Here is a 20,187-nt window from a genome sequence, read left to right on the forward strand (position 1 = left end):
TGTCATATATTTCAAAGCCATATCTATTCCTTTTTCATGAACTACACATTCAAATCCCTTACCTTTCTTTCTATATATTGTTGGTCTTCTTATTAATTTGCATGTACTCTTTATATATGAGGGAGATTAGCTCTTGATCTATAACATGAGTTACAGATACTTTTTTCCCAATTGATTATACTGTCTTCAGACTTGGGCATTTTTCCCATGAATAACTTCTGTGTTTGAATTTATCAAACGTTTGTTCTTTTTTAACATAAGCCTTGTCCGACCAAACACAGCCCTACATAGTTTTAGATAGCCACAGTATTGCTTCCAAAGACAAAACATATTATATATACTCAAGAAAGAACTAGAAGGACATACTTACCTCATAACCATATTGCAGAACAGAAGATGCTAGGCATGCTCCCAAAATATTGCCCACTGAAGCACAGGCACTCCAGAGACCAAATACAACTCCTCGTCTAAGACAGAGAACAGTGAAAAACAAAAAACAACAGAATCAGAAGGAATTCAGGTGCAGTTCAAATACAAAATGGCCAAAACAGTGAAAGTTCACATTCCAAAGAATAAACATTCTATATTAAAAATTTTTTTAAAGTAAACTCAAATGACAAAATATCAGGTTACTTTAAGATATTAAACTAAACCTCAATTTCGGGCACATCACAAGACACTGTTAAGAGAATTTTAAAAGTAAGCCACAGACTAGGAAGAAATATTTGCATATTGCTTATCTAATAAAAGTCTCACATTTGGAATATAAAGAACTCTCAAAATTCAGTAATACATGGGGTGCCTGAGTGTCTCAGTCAGTTAAGCAACTGCCTTCAGCTCGGGTCATGGGGATCAAGCCCCATGTTGGGCTCCCTGCTCTGCAGGGGGGCCTGCTTCTCCTTTTCCTTCCTGCTTCTGCTCTCTCTTGCTATCTCTGTCTCATTCTCTCAAACAAATGAATAAAATCTTAAAAAAAAAAAAAAAAGAGCCCTCAATAATACAAAAACAAGCATTCCAGGGGCCCCAGCTGGCTCAGTAGGTGGAGCATGCAACACTTGATCTCTAGGTTGTAAGTTCAAGCCTACATGTTGGGTGTAGAGATTCCTTTACAGAAATTTCTAAATCTTAAAAAAAAAATCCAATATAATGTTAAAGAGTGTGAATCTACAACCATCTCAAAAGGTTGTAGATGAAAAAGAGGCTTCATGCACACAAAAACATGATGCAAATAAGCACGTAAAAAGATATTCAACAACAACAACACAAAAAAGATATTCAACATCATCAGACATTAGAGAAATGCAAATTAAAACTGATGATGTATCACTATCACTACATACCTATGAGGATAACTTGAAATGAAAAAGACTACACATACATGTTGTGTTGGCAAAAATACATAGCAGCTAGAACCCTTACATTCTGCTGATGGGAATGTAAAATGGTAAAACCACTTTGGAAGAGACCATTGGTTTCTTAAAAAGATAAATACACACCTATGATCCAGCCATTCTACTTTGACATATTCATCCAAGGAAAATGAAAGCATTTGTTCATACAAAGATTTGTACACAAACTGTTCACAGGAGCTTTATTTTAATGACCAAAAACTGATGACAACCCAAATGTTCACCAACAGGTGAAAAGATAAATTGTGATACCATAGATTACTACTCAGCTATAAAAAAGGACAAATTGGGATGACTGGGTGGACGATTAGGCGTCTGCCTTCGGCTCAGGGTGTAATCCCAGGGTCTGGGATCGAGTCCTGCATCGGGCTACCTGGGAGGAGCCTGCTTCTCCCTCTGCCTGTGTTCCTGCCTCTCTCTCTCTGCATCTCTCATGAATAAATAAATAAAAAACATTTTAAATAAATAAAAAATAAAAAGGGATGAATACTAGATCTCAGAATAATCATACTGAATGAAAGCAGACAAGAAACAGTGTATACTATATGATTCTATTTATGTAAGATTTTAGAAAATTCAAACTAATCTAAACTGACAGAAAACAGATGAACAGTTGCCTGGAAATGGCAATGGGAGGGAGGGAGAAGGGAGCAGGAGGGGTGAAGGAGAGGAATCACCAAAGGGCATGAGGAAACTTAGGGGTGATGGAGATGTCTACATTTTCTTAACTGTGATGGTGGTTTTCAGGGTGTATGCAGGCTGAAACTCATCAAATGATACATCTTAAATGCACACAGTTCATTACATACCTTAATAAAGCCATTAAAAAAAGAGAGAGGGAAAAAAAGGATGAGCAAATAATCTAGTAGAAGGAAAACTAGCTATTACAATAGTCCTGGAGAAAAATGATTAGCTCTGAACATAGGCAATGGCAGTAGGGCTGGTGAAAGAAAGAGGAGCTAATTTTTTTTAAGATTTTAAGTAAAATCTTTACTTAAATCTTTACAAGCCCCAACATGGGGCTTGAACTCACAACCTTGAGATCAAGAGTCACATGCTTTTCTGACTGAGCCAGCCAGGCACCCCTCTATTAATAACATACTGTGTTAGGTCTAGATTTTTTAGCTTCTTAAACATTTTTATAACCTCATGGAGACAGAAGTCTGAGAAACCAACAGGAAGACAACCCAGTAAAGTGAATAATAGTTTGTTCAAATGTCCTAGCTCTGCCACTTCCAGCTGTGCAATCTCAAGCCAGTCACAGCTCAGGCTCATTGGAACATGTTCTGCTCCTCAAAGCACTGAGCGCAGTGTTACATGCGAAAGGGCTTGGTGCTACACGAGAGTACATGTTAATGTTAATGTTACCTAGTCTACACCTGCTTTTAAAAACTATGACCCTGGGTGCGCCTGGCCCGCTCAGTCAGTGAAGTGTGAGACTCCTGATCTTGGGGTTGTGAGTGTGAACCCCACACTAGGCATAGAGATGACTTACAAATAAAATCCTTTAAAAAAATAAAAATAAAAACTATGACCCTGATAAAGGGGCATGATTCATCCAAGGTTAACAGGTTTCTAAGCGGGATCCCTGGGTGGCGCAGCAGTTTGGCGCCTGCCTTTAGCCCAGGGCGCGATCCTGGAGACCCAGGATCGAATCCCACGTCGGGCTCCCAGTGCATGGAGCCTGCTTCTCCCTCTGCCTGTGTCTCTGCCTCTCTCTCTCTCTGTGACTATCATAAATAAATAAAAAATTTAAAAAAAAAAATTAAAAAAAAAAAAAAAAAAACAGGTTTCTAAGCAATGTCTTCAACCTATCCCTTAATTCCCTGGGGCCCCAATTTTGTCTACTTGGAAAACCATTTGGACTAGATAATCTGTGTTTTCCCCAGGGCTCAAATGCCTGCCCTCTTTCTCTAAAATACATAAAACCTAGCAAGAGGGTGCTGGGGAAAGAGTTAGAAGGTCAGGCTCTGAATAACACTGGCAGACCAAAAACATGATTTGATTTGATTTTTTTTTCTTTTTTCAGTTTAATTTATTTATTTGTTTATTTGAGAGAGAGCAGGGCACATGCAGGAAGAGCAGCAGAGGGAGCAGCAGAGATAGAGGAAGAAGCAGGCTCCTTGCTGGGCGTGGAGCCAAACACAGAGCTCAATCCCAGGACCCTGGGATCAAAGGCAGATGCTTAACCAACTGAGCCACCCAGGGGGCCCCAAGGACACGATTTTAGAAGAAACTCGTTGAAGTCTTGATTTTGGCTCAAATCTTGATCTTGAGGTCCTGGTATTGAGCCCCATGTCTGGTTCCATGCTCAGCAGCGAATCTGCTTGTCCCTCTCCCTCTCCTTCTGCTTCTCCCCACTCTCACGCTATCTCTCTTGCATATAAATTAGTAAAATCTGTTTTTTAAAAAAAAGTGCCAAAGTGATTACCCTTGAGTGATACGATTTCAAATGCTTTTACCTTTATTTCTCTTTGTTCATTTATATTATCTGGTTTGTCCACAAAAAAAACAAGAAGCCTTTGTATAATTTTCAAAATCACAAATGAAAAAAATTACTTTAAAAATCTTAATAATAAAAAAAAAAAAAAAAAATCTTAATAAAGGAACAGACGCCTGGGTGGCTCAGCGGTTGAGCGTCTACCTTAGGCTCAGGGCGTGATCCTGGAGTCCCAGGATCAAGTCCCACATCGGGCTCCTCACACATAAACTCACACACAGGGAGCCTGCTTCTCCCTCTGCCTATGTCTCTGCCTCTCTGTCTCTCTCTCTCTGTCTCTCATGAATAAATAATTTTTTTAATTTTTTTTTTTTTTTTTTTTTTTTATTTATGATAGTCACACACAGAGAGAGAGAGAGAGGCAGAGATACAGGCAGAGGGAGAAGCAGGCTCCATGCACCGGGAGCCTGACGTGGGATTCGATCCCGGGTCTCCAGGATTGCGCCCTGGGCCAAAGGCAGGTGCCAAACCGCTGCGCCACCCAGGGATCCCTCTCATGAATAAATAAATAAAATCTTTAAAAAAAGAAAACCTTGATAAATATAAACAGCACATGAGCAGATAGCATCACCTACTCCAAAAAAAACCTAAAGTATCACATGGGAACAAGCCCCTCTTAAAATCAATTGTTAAACGAGTAACGCTAGAGTTAGAATTCAATAGAAACCACAGCACACTAAAGTACAATCAGAGTATGCTCATTAAGTAGTACTTATTCTACCCATACGACATTTCATGGGTGAACTTTCATGATGTTACAGATCATTAGCCAGCAGGCATCATGACTCCCAATGTGAAAACCGAGGAGGCTGGAAACCTGAGGGGAGCCAGGTAGAGCATGCACTGATCACTCAGTGGGTAGATAATGTCTGTTTCATACACTAGTTTATGGTAAAAGAGTAAGCAGATAAAAAAGACCAAACCATAGATGAGATAAATGTGTATCTCACAATATATATTTACCCAGGACAAATTAAAGAAATCCAAATTAATAATACTCTTGAAATCAGAATGTCACCAAAAATGGCAAACAGCAAAGCCAAATCTTTGAGAATCTCGACTTATTTTCCATCCTATAAATGAAGTACGGCTCTTCTTCCTAGCAGCCCAGAAGATGCTGTAGCAGGTTCCATTCTCATGCCGTGGCCTGTATCACACATGAACTCACATATGATCTGTCAACTACTTGAAGGTTTGGGGAAAAGATGTCCAATTTGAGCTTTCAAGCCCCAAAGTTTGGCATTCTTCATCTGTACCGTATTAGAGTCTTTGTTACGTGATCTTATTTATTCATGAGAACATACAGAGAGAGGCAGAGACATAGGCAGAGGGAGAAACAGGCTCCCTGTGGGGAGCCTGATGCGGGACTCAATCCCAGGACCTCAGGATCATGACCTGAGCCAAAGGCAAATGCTCAACCACTAAGCCACCCAGGCATCCTCGTTATGTGATCTTAGGCAAGTCCCATAGATAATTTTTTACCTCAATTTATTCATCTTTAATGTAAGAAGATAAAATTAGACCACTGAGTCTCAAACAAAGGGAAGGGAAGGAAAAACCCACAGGAAGACACATGACAGGATGCTACATGACTTATGTTCTGTTAAGGGAAGATTTTTGAGATGTACTTACTGCCTTAGCCACACTCAAAATCTGACCATGACCAGCAGAGTATTAAGAATGTGCCTAGGGATCCCCAGATGGCTCACCAGTTTAGCGCCTGCCTTCAGCCCAGGGCATGATCGTGGGGTCCCGGGATCGAGTCCCACATCGAGCTCTCTGCATGGAGCCTGCTTCTCCCTCTGCCTGTGTCTCTGCCCCCATCCCACACTGTATTTCTCATGAATAAATAAAAACTTTAAAAAAAAAAAAAAAAAAAAAAAGAATGTGCCTCACTGGGACACCTGGGTGGCCCAGTCAGTTAAGGTTGACTCTTGATTTCAGGTCATGATCTCAAGGTAGTGAGATTGAGCCCCACATCAGGCTCCATATTGGATATGGAGCCTGCTTAAGATTCTCTCTCTCTGGGTGGCTCAGCGGTTTAGAGCCTGCTTCTCCCTCTGCCTGTGTCTCTGCCTCTCTCTCTCTCTCCCTGTGTCTCTCATGAATGAATAAAAATCTTAAAAAAAAAAAATTCTCTCTCTCCTCCCCCAGCTCACGTGCATTCTCTCTCTAAAAAAAAAATAAATGAAAATAAATAAGAACATGCATCACCGGCCTACACCCTTCAAGTCCACACCTTTTCCAATACCCTCCAAAGTGAAGCTTTTTCTCAACTTTCTAAAATAGAAGAGGTGGGTAGTGTTGAAAAGATGGAGTTAACTGATGACAAGTCTGAATCACCTGATATTAAAACCACTCAAAGGGGGAAGCCCGGGTGGCTCAGAGGTTTAGTGCTGCCTTCAGCCCAGGGCGTGATCCTAGAGACCTGGGATCGAGTCCCACGTCGGGCTCCCTGCATGGAGCCTGCTTCTTCCTCTGCCTGTGTCTCTGCCTCTCTCTCTGTGTGTGTGTCTCTCATCAATAAATAAAATCTTTAAAAAAAACCAAAACACTTAAAGGGACACCTGGTTGGCTCAGCAGTTGAGGCCTTTGCCTCCTGAATTCCAGGATCGAGTCCCACATCGGGCTCCCTGCATGGAGCCTGCTTCTCCTCCCTCTGCCTATTTCTCTGCCTCTCTCTGTGTCTCACTTGAAAAAATAAATAAAATCTTTTTTAAAATAAATAAATAAATAAATAAATAAATAAATAAATAAATAAACCACTTAAAAAGAGAAATCAAAGAGGAAGAGAGTGGCATACCCAGCTTTTCCAAACCAGTTACCCATAACAGCAACCACACAGGGCCAACCAGTAGACTGCAGCAGGCCATTTACAATCCACAGGCAGCAGTAGAGTCCCTTGTTGTAGAAATGCAGCCATTCTGTGACAGTGCCAAAGACAAACACCTAGGATACGAAGGGAAGAAAAAGGAACATGTGACATCCACAGACACTTTTAGGACACTAAAATGCCAACTGCAATGACATCTGTGCATGAAGAAACATGCCCAAAGGTGTAGGGCCAAAGAGACATGTGCCAACTTTTCAGATGCTCCTACTCTGAGCAGCCCCAGGTGAATAAGACAAGACCCAAGTGCCACCACTGACCAGGGATGTCAATCAACACAAAGTTCATTAATGAACTTTTATTGACTTTGTCAATAAATTGACTTGTATTTTTAGCTCTAAGAAGTTAAATGCTCATTGTTCAACTTCATTAGACAACTCTTGCTGTTATCTCGTCCTCAGACCCGTGTGTGTGTGGAGGACTACTATGGGGGCTGATTGAAGTCGTGTACATAAATTCAGTCAGGGCAGTGCCCCACACACTGTGGGGACCAGGAAGCGCCAGCTATGATCATTCCTGCAGCTGCCGAGACAACCAGTGTAACCTGTGATCTGCTCAAGAATTCAGAAGCATTCATCAAGTCACCACTGTGGGGGGGTGGCATTTTGCTCAAGTGGACATTTTATCAGTAGTCGAAGTTACTTTTGGAATATTTTGCATGGGTTAAAAATAGTATGTACCAGGGATCCCTGGGTGGCTGGCTCAGCGGTTTAGCGCCTGCCTTTGGCCCAGGGCGCAATCCTGGGGTCCCAGGATTGAGACCCATGTCGGGCTCCCTGCATGGAGCCTTCTTCTCCCTCTGCCTGTGTCTCTGCCTCTCTCTCTCTGTCTCTCATAAATAAATAAATAAAATATTTTTTTAAAAAAAATAGTACGTACCATACTGTATGATTCCATTCTGGAATCAGCACAACTATTAGGAGGACAGAAAAATGGTCAGTGATTGATAGAGGCTGGGGGAGGGGGGAGGAGGAGCAGTGGTTACAGAACTATACTCCTTTGTCAAAACTCAGAACTACACACCAAGAAGGGTGAGTTTATGCACATACTTCAATTTTTCAAAAAACGTGAAAAAAAAAAAAAAAAGCAAAAACGTATGCAGGTTTTAAAACAATATGTATAGGGGCGCCTGAGTGGCTCAGTCAGTTAAGCATCTGCCTTCGGCTCAGATCATGATCCCAGGGTCCTGGGATGGGCTTCCTGCTCAGTGGGAAACCTGCTTCTCCTTCTCCCTCGGCCTGCCACTCCCCCTGCTTGTGCTGAATCTATCAAACGAACAAAATCTTAAAAAAAAAAAAAAAGATTAAAGCAATGCGTATATATGTGTGGGTAAGAGGGCTGTAAATGTAAGTAAAGTGCTTCAATCTCTCAAATGGCAGATACTGGAAAACAATAATAAAACTGTGACTAAAAAAAAATAAAAAAATAAAAAAATAAAAAATAAAAAAAATAAAATAAAATAAATAAATAAAACTGTGACTAACTGAATGCCATGCTTTCATTCAACCAATAAAAACTCCTCACTAGGAGCTAGGAAACAAAAAAAGATGCATCAAATGTGGATTGGCCCTCTCTAGTACTTAATTATCCAGGGCATTTTTTCCACATGCCTCACACACAGAAACCCACATAACCTTCCCTACCAACCTGGGGGGAGGCATTCAAACAAGGAGGATGAAGCACACAGCAATCATCCCAGGAAATGGCAAGTGAGGAACTGACACCCAGGGAGTCCAGGTCTAAGAAACCTGTGACCTCCACCACCATGCCACTGACTCCTAGGGAAAACAAGAGTGATACAGAAATCAGTGGACTAAGTAGTCAACGATGTCAGTGCCTTCAAAGACATACAGGCGGGGGAGCACAGAAGAGGAAATGATTACTTTCAGGAACGAATGAGGTCAGTAAAGGAAGACATCGTGAAAGAAGTGCCATTTGGCCAATAACTTGCTGGCGACATTGAGCTAGACTATGGAGAGCTGAAAAGAGAGCCATTCAAGGCAGGAAAGGCAAAAACAAACAGAGTGAGGCAGAAAGGCACAGGGACCATGGAAAACAGTTTGGCCAGAGCCAACTGGTAAAGCATAGTGACAGACGGGACTGTCAAGGCAGGACACAACCCGGTTCTCAAGAGCACCGAATGCCATGCTATTTATGCTTGGCTTCTGTGTTCAATTCAGGCAGCATGTATACTATTTATGCATGGCTCTGGTGGTGACTGAATCATAAAAGGGACACGATCCAAATCTCACTTTAAAAAGATTCCCCTATGGGCAACCTGGGTGGCTCAGCGGTTTAGCACCACCTTCGGCCCAGGGCGTGATCCTAGAGACCCGGGATCAAGTCCCACGTTGGGCTCCCTGCATGGAGCCCGCTTCTCCCTCTGCTTGTGTCTCTGTCTCTCTCTCTCTCTGTGTCTCTCATGAATAAGTCAATAAAATCTTTTATAAATTTTTTAGAAATTAAATAAATAAATAAATATAAAAAGATTCCCCTAACTGAAAAGGCACACGAGGTATTAAAAAATTGAATATTGATTTTACTTTTCTATTCTACGTATAGAAATGGGCGGGAGGAGTACTTGGATTCTAAAATACCCAACCAAGATGATGATGATGATGATGATGATGATGATGATGATGATAATGATGATGATAAAATAATACCTTTCAACTTACCACTAGTGCAGAAGAGCACATGCCAAAAGATAGAACCCATCGTAAATTAAGCCGATCTCCAACAATTCCACTGATGAAAAGGCCCTAAAAATAAAGCATTTTATTTCACAGCTCTGAATAACACAGCCTGAAAAAGGGAAGATGCGTTGCAAACCAAGTGAGGGAAATAAAACACTGACATGACTCAAAATTAAACTTCATTCTTATGCCCAGACTAGCCGTCTCAGTTTCAAAAATGTTTCATAAAATGACAGTGCACTTCTGCACATTATACTGTAAACAAACTCACGCACCACAATACTGTAATCTAGGCTAAACTTTGAGTCTACCAAAAGCAAATCCCCCTCACTGTCTATAAGGAGACTGGAAAAGCAAAAATCAAAACAAATAAAACAAAACCAAGAATATTAATTAATAAAACAAGCCCACGAATATATTTCATTTTCTAGAACAGATTAACTTAAAGATCAGTTATCTGGGACACCTGGGTAGCTCAGTGGTTGGGCACCTGCCTTTGGGTCAGGGTGTGACCCCAAGATCCGGAATCAAGTCCTACATCGGGCTCCCTGCATGGAGCCTGCTTCTCCCTCTGCCTGTGTCTCTGCCTCTCTCTCTCTCTCTCTCTCCGTGTCTCTCATGAATAAATAAATAAAATCTTAAAAAAAAAAAAAAAAGATCAGTTATCTGCACTCCCAGGGGGGCTGCCCTTAGTTAGCCATTTGCATCCTGAGTCAAGATGTGTTACAACATGTCCTGTACCACAGCAGTTTCTGGGGCACAGGCACTGCCTATTTAATCTGACCCTTGGGTTTCATGACCTCACAAGGCAGGGAGAGTAAGGACACAAAGACAGTAATTAGTTGAAGAATGGTACAAATGTTCTGCCTTCTGCTCTCCTCTCAGTGGCAGGAAATAAAAACCTGGGTCATGGCAGCCAGGCACACTAAAGAGCCCATGGCAATACACCAGGTTTCTTCCATAAGTATGTAAAATGAACAAATGTCTTCACGGAAAACCTAAATCCAGATACAAGTGTTTCTGGTAAACTGTCGATCTCTACATTAGAGAAAATTTAGATTGAAGGTCTCATTATGGTCTACCTGTCACTACCTCAAAAGAAGCACCTATAAGCTTTCAATTCTTCATTCTACAGCTGCCACTCACGTGCCTTATGCTAAATAGAGTAAAGGAGGTGAAGAAAATCTCAGTGTTTCAGATTAGAGAATCAATTCATCCTGTGGTGTTCCAAATGCCTGCGTGATGCCTAGAAAGCTCCAAAAGGACATGTGGCTCAATACAAAGAAATATGATCACTGATGTTCCATGGCACTTTTTATCTCCTAAACCTACTTAATCCTTGGGATAAGTATTATCACAACTCTATAGAAGAGAAAAGTAAAGATCAGAATAAGGTTAAATTTCATTTCAAAACCAAGTTTCCTACAGCTAGTTGACAGTGGTAGAGCTGGTCTTTGCACTAGACTATACATGGCTTCTTAAGACATTCCATAAAAGGCTCGCAGCGAGGCACCACTGCCAGTGCTCCAGCCAAAGTCGAATGACCATACACTGGGATGTCATACAGAAAACGTCCAGGGTACAGGTGCCTGGGTGGCTAAGTGGTTAAGCATCTGCCTTCAGCTCAGGGCATGATCCTGGAGTCCTGGGATCAAGTCCCGCATCAGACTCCCTGCAGGGAGCCTGCTTCTCCCTCTGCCTATGTCTCTGCCTCTCTCTCTCTCTCTCTCTCTCTCTCTCGGTGTCTCTCATGAGTAAATAAAATCTTAAAAAAAAAAAACCAAAAACAAAAACACAACGCCCAGGGTGAGGAGCATGGCTAAATGATCTAAGGTCTGCTCCAATTGTTTCTACAAGCTTCCTCTTTGAAGAAAAGATATTCCAATAACTGTCCAAATAAAGATTCAGAGAACACTTTGGAACTTCCACCAGGTATTTCCCATCACCTGGATATCACTAATTAAAAGGTTTCTTTACAAAGCACCTAGGTGGTTCAGTCCCTTAAGTGTCTGTCTCTTGATTTCAGCTCAGGTCGTGGTCTCAGTGCTGGGAGATCTCATGTCCCAGGGAGTCTGCATTCTCTCCCTCTCCTTCTGCCCTTCCCCCTGCTTGCTTGTGTACATGCTCTCTCTCTTGTTCTCTCTCTCTCTCTCTCTCAAATATATAAACCTTTTTTTAAAAAAAAAGCTTTTTAATAACTGTAGACATCTTCACAAGAGGAAATCAAACAGTGGGAAGAAAGGGAGGACCATTCACAGTGCAGGGGTCCAGTGGCAGCCACCACTTCCCACAGCCTTAACTCAGCAGCCACCACACTTGCTCCCTACCACCAGACAGAGATCCCTATCCAAGGTGACTACCTCGGACAGACAATGAGCACCTCTTTTCCCCCCATGCTGGCATGGTTCCTGGGACACCACTATTCCATAGTTGTCCCCCTTCACTGCTTGCCTATTTCTCATGTCCCCTGCCTCTAAGTACAGGAAGCCCCACGACTCAGCTGTCACACCTGTCATACTATCCCCACCTGCTCCCTTGATGATCAGTCTTGTAACTCTGAAAAGTATTTCTATGCCAAGGACTCTGAAATTTGTACCACCGGCCTGAACCTCTACCTTGAACTCCAGACTCCATACATAACTAAGTGTCTGTTCTTCATCCTTTAGGCAAGAATAGGTATCTCACCTGTAACATGTCCAAAAGCCATTTTCCCCAAAGCCTACCCTTCCCAATTTTAATATACGTGCTCCTGAAGCAAACACAAGCCTACCCTTCCCATTGTCTTCCATTCTGTTATAATACTAACACCCTAGAGTTGTCCTCAAGGCCTCTCTTTCTCTTATACTCCACATTTAACAGGAAAAAGAATTATTGGTTCTACCTTCAAAACACAAAACCGGGCAGCCCCGGTGGCACAGCAGTTTAGCGCCGCCTGCAGCCTAGGGTGTGATCCTGGAGACCCAGGATCAAGTCCCACAGCGGGTTCTCTGTATGGAGCCTGCTTCTCTCTCTGCCTCTGTGTGTGTGTGTGTGTGTGTGTGTGTGTGTGTGTGTGTGTCTCAATAAATAAATAAAATATTTTAAAATAAAAAAAATTAAAAAAAAATAAAACACAAAACCTACTTCTTCCCATTTCTGTTACTCCTGGATCTAAACCACCATCATCCTTCACCTCAAAATTGGAACAGCCTAACCTATCTCCCTGTTTCTGCCTCTGCCCTTTGGTCTAGTCTCCTGGGACAGCAAGTGGGCCTGTCCAAACACAGGGCAGATCCTGGCACTCCTCTGTGCAAAACCTTTCAGGGCTCCCATCTCACTCAAGGCCAAAGCCCCAACAAAAGGACCAAAAACCCTAAAGGTCTGAGTCCCACACCTTTTCTAGCCTCATTTCCCATCACTCTGTACTACTCACCCTGACCTCACTTACCTACTTCAGGTCTTTGCTCAAATATCGCCTCCTACCTGAGGTCCTTCCCAGCCATCCTACCTAAATTACGACTACCACTCAGCGCTCTTTAGACCCCATTTCCTGCTTTTTTTTCTCCCCAGCATCTACCTCCTTCAACTGTACTGTTTGCTTCTGTATAAAATTGTATTACTGTCTGTCTTCCTTAGATCCCACTTCAAGAAGGTAAGTTTTATAAAGCTACGGATTTTTCCTGTGTTGATGAACTCTCACAGACTAGAAAAGTACCTGGCACATGCTAGGTGTTCAGTAAATATTTGTCAAATAGACAGATAAATGGGTGGATGGATGGATGGATGGACGGATGGATAGATGGGAATGACAAAGAATATAAACTTCAGCAATGTTGAACTCTCCTCTGTCAACAAATTCTAGAATCCCTTATGAACTTCACAAGGTTTGGAGTCATTTCCATTTACATCTTTCCTCAACCTAAAACCCCCAAATTCTGAAACTTACCACAGCATAAGAGAAGAGGAAAATAGTATCCAGTGTCCCAAGGAAAAGTGTGGCTTCCTCTGCGCTGGGAAACAAATGGTTGCTGCTCCAGATCTACAGCAACACAGTAAGAATCACGTTAGTCCCCGCTGCTACCTGCCAGTCCTTCCCATTTCTCAAAGCCCCTTTACCTAGAGCCTCTCTACCCACCCTCACAGAATCGAGGGGAGGTTGAACAGAGGAAATTGGCACTCTAGATAAGGAAACACACGTGCAAAAAGGTCTGCAAGCTCAAAGCTATTTGCACAATGCTAAAATGTTATGTTTTTTCCCTTTAACTTTTCCATTGATGGGACAAAAGCAGTAATGGGTAAAACTATGACTCAGCAGGAGTCAAGGCAGTTACACAAAATCATACTATTAATCACTGTATTTAAAAATAATAAGCACTGTATTTATTGCCACACTCACAGTTTTAAAAAAAAAAGCCAATTTCACTTAAGAACATCCTTGGTACATGCTAGATGCTGAATAAATCTTTGTTGAGTAGTGAGGCACCTGGGTGGCTCAGTTCAGCTCAGGTCATGATCTCAGGGTCATGAGATTGAGCCCCATGCTCCATGCTCAGTGAGGAGTCTGCTTATCCCTCTCCCTCTAACCCACTCCCACTCACAAACACTCTCTCAAATTAAATTAAAATATTTTTAAAATATTTTTTTCTCAAGCAGTAAAATGTTTGTTTTTATAAGATTTTATTTATTTATTCATGAGAGACACAGAGAGAGAGGCAGAGACATAGGCAGAAGGAGAAGCAGGCTCCCTGTGATGAGCCCAAAGCGAGACGCGATCCCAGGATCCCGGGATCACAACCTAAGCCAAAGGCAGACACTCAAACACTGAGCCACCCAGGTGCCCCAAGCAGTAAAAAAATATTAATTTGATTAAATCTGGCCCCTGAGCACACTGATGTGCATCCACACGCAGCATACCAAAGAGCCACAGCTGTCTTGAGGGAAAGCACTCGTGAAGCTGTGTGAAGTGCAAGCGAGGATGCTGTTTTTTACTTGAAAGAATGACTGACAGACAAGCTATAGTTATTCAGTTTTGGGTATCTGGCACATATTTCCTCAAAAAAGAACGAAATAAGTCTGTCACTTCAAAATCCATTCAAAGTAAAAACAGACAAATGGATCTTAATATAAGGGTATAAAAAGTTAATTGATACAGTTTCAGATTCCACATGGCAACTAACCTTTAAAAAATTGCCACTTGTCAAATTCTGGTGTAGTATCAAAGATGAATGCCCACAATTAACTGGAAAGGCTATTAAAATACTTCTCCCCTTCCTACTATGTATCTGTCAAAGGTCAAATTCTCTTTATACAGTTCAAAGGATCATGTTGCAAGAGACTGAATTCAGAAGCAGACATGAAAATCTGCTATCATCTATTAAGCCAGACTTGAGATTTGCAAAAATGTAAATTAATGCCATTCTCCTCATGAAGTGATTTTTTTTTGTCTAGAAATATCATTTTTCATAAAATGCTATTTATGTTAACACATTATTGGTTAAAAAAAAAAGAAAAAAGAAAAAAAACACATTATTGGTTTACTTAATTTATTTACAAAGCCAATGTATTTTTTAAAGATTTTATTATTTATTTGAGAGAGAGCATGGGGGGAGGGGCAGAAGATGATGGAGAGAGAATCTCAAGCAGACTCCCCACTGGGTGGGGTGGCCGATATGGGGCTCCATCCCACAACCCTAAGATCATGACCTGAGCTAAAATCAAGAGTCAGACACTTGGGCAACTGGGTGCTCAGTGGTTGAGCGTCTGCCTTTGGCTCCGGTCGTGATCCCGGTGTCCTGGAATTGAGTCCCACATTGGGCTCCACACAGGGAGCCTCCTTCTCCCTCTGCCTGTGTCTCTGCCTCTCTCTGTGTGTCTCTTCTGAATAAATAAATAAAATCCTTTTTTAAAAATTATTAAAAAAAAAAAAAAATCAGACACTTAATCAACTGAGCCACCCAGGCACACCTCCCCTTTTCACTGTTGAAAACTGATGTATTTTTTTCAGTTTCTCAGTTTTAATTTCTAAAACAATAAGTATCTAAAAATATAAACCCACATAACCAAAAGCTCTTTGGGCTCCTCAGAGCAAAAATTTAGAGAATTACTGGAATAAATGATTTCTGAGATGAGTTGTTACAGAAAAGAAATTCTGACTTTAGAATGTTAAGAAAAAAAAAAAGAATGTTAAGAAGAAAATCACAGTCAGCAATTTAAAAAAAAACTTTAACAGAAAGTAAAATCCCCAAATCATAAAATATATATTAGTGTGATTCTAAAGGATTGGGACTCATTTCTGTGTGGCTTACAGCACTGGTCTCGCTCCTTTAACATCTCAGATACTGCCGTCATGATAAGACCCTGTATACAGACCTAAGATTGATCAGTATTTCAGTGCACCAAGTGGGACCCTAAAGTTCTCCACTTAGACTTACTTTGCCACATTTTCCCTCAGACCACAATCTTTGGCCCTGAGGCTCATCAGGCCCCAGAACTAAGCCCTGTCAGGCACACACCAATGTGAGCTAGAGACAGTGGCCCTAAGCAGCTCCTCAGAAGTTTCTAGAATTTTTCTGTACTCTCTCAAGAGGCCACCAAAACTCCCTGCAGGTGTGGCCTTCATAAGAACTGACAGATTTTAAAACAGCTTTCTTCTGCTTCACTGCCAGAATTCAGCTGAAATATACTTTTGATGGCTTGCTAAACAAGTAGAAAACAAAACCTCAAAACTTAAAAAACAAAGTAGGACTAACAGAAAGATACAATAAATAGGATGACAGAAAAAGCCTAGAAAAGAAAATCTACTTCAATAATAGAAGTCAGATCAAGATGAGAACACTAGTCAGTGAGAAATGATCTGTGTATACAGAGTGAAGGATCCAGTGTTTGACAAAAGTCACTGACAAGATGACTTAACACGCTGAAACCCCACACCGTGCAGTGGCTTAAGCTGGCCTGCTTGTATGTGCAATGATGGTGAGAACCCAGAGGTTTGTACGTGTGTGGGGTTTTCTCGTGTGGGGGGGCGGGTGGAAGGCAGGGCTGCAGTAACCCACTAGAGCAGCTGCACAATGAGGCACTTCCTGGAAGCATGAAATTGCGTGCACAGACCATCAGTGACCCTGTGGGTTTCCTGAGCGAGAATGTTTATCACAGAGTGAGGGCGAGGCATGGGGTGGAGACCTTGGGGGAGAGCTTCCCGAAGTGGTGAGCAGAGGATGAGCTAATGCTGACCTATGGTCCAGGGCTCTGTTCTCTGCCTACAGTGAATAGAGTGGTATCGGTTTCCGTGAGGTCCCACTGGGGGAAGACAGGCTGTGGATGAGCTTGAAGCAGAATGTTGAGGACACCCTCAATCCCATTTCCCTCTCCTGGACAGGGTAGGCTCCCTACACTATCCTCACGGAAGGATCACACTGTCTGATAAAGAAAAGACTTTAAAAAAAAAAAAAATTAAAAAAAAAAAAAAAAAAAGAAAAGACTTTTTAGTTTAGTGAACAAAGTTTTGTTTACAGTTTTCAATCAAGTTGCCTGACCTGTCAAACATAACTGTTACTTCCTTATTATCTCTAAACAGAGATTTCATGTTATGTTCACTGACTGCTTACAATGTTTGTGCGAATCACCAGGATTCATTATAAACTCTCAAGGTAAAAAGACTGGGTGCGCTTAATTCTTTTCATAAGATACCTAAGATATCTATGCATAAAAAAGAAAGCTGGGATCCCTGGGTGGCGCAGCGGTTTGGCGCCTACCTTTGGCCCAGGGCGCGATCCTGGAGACCCGGGATCGAATCCCACGTCAGGCTCCCGGTGCATGGAGCCTGCTTCTCCCTCTGCCTGTGTCTCTGCCTCTCTCTCTCTCTCTCTCTCTCTGTGACTATCATAAATAAATAAAAAATTAAAAAAAAAAAAAAGATAGAAATTATTTAAAAAAAAAAAAAGAAAGCTATCGTAAGTAATTTTTGAGATACTGTTCAGGACAGGACAGGACAGGAAAGGAAAGGAGAAGAGAAGAAAGAAAAGAAAAGAAAAAAGAAAGAAAAGAAAAAAGAAAGAAAAGAAAAGGAAAGAAAGGAAAAGAAAAGGAAAGAAAGGAAAGGAAAGGAAGAAATGTTTAACAATACATGAGCAAAGTATCTTTCAGAAACTTTTACACAAACTTCCAGTTCTAAGAACTCTTCCCACTTTGGACAAGAAAGCAAGTGTCAAAGGGAGGCCAGGGTTGACAGTTACAGACTGAGAAACATAGGAAGAGTGAAAGGCACACATGGCCCTAGGGGCCCCACTCCCAACAGCAGGCTTCAGGCAGGAAGAAACCCAGACCTTAAAGTCTAAGGAAAGGAACAGAAGGTCAGCACTGCTGTCGGTGATGGCAGAGACAGAAATACAAAGATCTCCAGGATCAGTCTCAACTTGACCTCTATATAACCAATCCATCCAAACTACTTAATCCATGGTTCTGAAAAACCAAATGTGAAACCTATTTTAGCAGCAGTTAGAGTAAATAAACATCTAAGCAGAAAGTGAATGCAAGTCCCCTAAGAGCTACTAATGTGACATAGTTACTGGCAGGAAAGAGTTAACACAGCAGGCCCAAGACTGTTCTCCCTAATAAGGCCTACTTGTAAGGTTGGCCCCTAGCTGGCATCTGGGAATTGGGATCTAGGAAGGGTTCCCACCCTTCCCTGCTAAGAGTGGTTCACTGTACCTAAACTATTTGTACAAACAATGTGGTTTATGCTAAACCTGCTTTCCTTCTGGGAGTCTGGAATTTTTTTATGTGCCAGGCACAGTGCCTACATAACAAGTCCCAATAAAAACCCTGGGCACTGAGTCTCTAATAACTTTCCCTGGTAGACAATATTCCACCCATGTTGTCACAACTTGTTGCTGGAAGAATTACATCCATCCTGTGTGACTCCACCAAAAAAGCACTCTTGGAAATGCACCTGGCTTCCTCCAAACCTCAGCCTGTATGCTTTTTGCTTTTTTTCCCCTTTGCTGATTTTACTCTGTATCCTTTCACTGGAATAAACCATAGCTGTGAGTAGGACTATAAGCTGAGTCCTGTGAGTCCTTTTAGTGAATCATCTCAACCTAGGGGTGGTCCTGGGAACCCTCAACTCAATTACCTAAAAAACAAAGGCAGCCTTAGGTAATACAACCAGAAACTCAGTGCCTAACAGAAATCCGACTGTTCTGTATACTAGTCAGACTGTACCTGCAGTACCACATTTAGGGCACAGTGTCGCTACACTACAATTGAAGGAGCCAGGGATGTTTGGCCTCAATGAGAGAAACTTAGGGAGACAGGTTTGCTTTGAATATTCAGCAGGCTGTCATGCAGCAGGAATCAATTACTATGCGTGGCTCAGAAGAAAACCCAAGATAGAAATTAAACAGCAGAATACTTTTCCCTCAATACAAGAAAGAACTTCCTCCAAGTGTTAAAGCAGTTTAGTGATCATCTTTCAATAGTGACAAAATTCCATTCTGGCTGAGAGATTAGAGCACCTGATCCCTTTTAAGGCCACTCCGTCTTGAAGGTTTGATCATTTAAGATGTCTCACTGTGCACACAACACTAGTCAAGACTCAGTGTGAAACCTAGCCTTCCATTCTTAACATCCTTCCTTTTAAAAGTTCCTGATAATTTAAATTCAAGAAAAATTGTATAGAGAGTTGCCTGACTGGCTCAGTCGGGAGAGCATGCAACTCTTGATCTCAGGGTCGTAAGTTTGAGCTCTACGTTGGGTGCAGAGATTACTAAAAAAAAAAAAAAAAAAAAAAACTTTAAAAATAGGGGGAGGGGAAGAAAAATTATACAAGAGCATCTTCAACAGAACGTCAGTTCTATGAGGACAGGCTCTTTTTTCTTTTAATCGTCTCTGTAGGCTTTTTTTTTTTTTTTGTATCCTCACTGCCTCAAACAGTGTCGATGCAAGATAGACCCCTAATAAGCACTTGACTGAATAACTTAATTACATTTTGAGGGGATATGCCTATAACCGTCAGATCTCTTTGAGCTTTTAATTGATCCAAATAGAGGAAAAATATGTTAAGAAAATAAGACATGCTGAGACACCTGGGTGGCTCAGTTGGTTAAGGGTCTGACTTCGGCTCAGGTCATGATCCTAGGATCCTGGGATCATGCCCCATGTTGGGTTGCCCACTCAGCAGAGAGTCTGTTCTCCCTCTGCCTTTGTCCCTCCCCCAGCTTATCCTCTCTCTCTGTCTCAAATGAATAAAATCTTTGAAAAAAAAAAAAACAAAAACAATAAGACATGCCAAGAATATTAATATGTGTGAATAATTCCACATAAGTAGAACTCAAGGAGTGTGGTAAAGAATGAGTGGACTGGACTTGTGTATTGACTTTTTTTTTTTTAAGATTTTATTTATTTTTTCACAAGAGACACAGAGAGAGAGGCAGAGACACAGACAGAGGGAGAAGCAGGCTCCCTGTGGGGAGCCCTATGTGGACTTGATCCCAGGACCTGAGCCAAAGGCAGATGCTCAACCACTGAGCTACCCAGGTGCCCCCAAAATAGCATATTGCAAAGAACAGCATCTCCATTCCAAGCTGTCATCAAAGAATTCACCTGACCCATAATGAAACCAAGGAAGTGGATACACACTCCGACTTCTAGACTCTTAAGCAGCATACAAACAAATGAAACAAATGGCAACTATGTAAACACTGAGACATTAAACTA

General features: G+C 41.6%; 1 protein-coding gene across 5 annotated transcripts in view; it reads right to left on the reverse strand.

Annotated features, from left to right (window-relative positions):
• The window catches only part of SLC37A3 (solute carrier family 37 member 3), an 82,855-nt gene that overhangs the window by 49,800 nt on the left and 12,868 nt on the right, over nt 1–20,187 (reverse strand). For 4 of the 5 annotated variants that reach the window (XM_041753420.1, XM_041753419.1, XM_041753417.1 and 1 more), the window contains exons 4-7: nt 13,421–13,513; nt 9,478–9,561; nt 6,713–6,858; nt 371–467 (exon numbers count right to left, since the gene is read on the reverse strand). In XM_041753420.1, coding sequence (XP_041609354.1) covers nt 371–467; nt 6,713–6,858; nt 9,478–9,561; nt 13,421–13,513 — 420 coding nt within the window. Of the gene's footprint in view, nt 1–370; nt 468–6,712; nt 6,859–8,446; nt 8,573–9,477; nt 9,562–13,420; nt 13,514–20,187 lie in introns of those variants that run through there. The other variant, XM_041753421.1, reaches the window with a different exon arrangement.

Source organism: Vulpes lagopus, chromosome 4 (assembly GCF_018345385.1).
Source record: "Vulpes lagopus strain Blue_001 chromosome 4, ASM1834538v1, whole genome shotgun sequence".
Taxonomy (NCBI): domain Eukaryota; kingdom Metazoa; phylum Chordata; class Mammalia; order Carnivora; family Canidae; genus Vulpes; species Vulpes lagopus.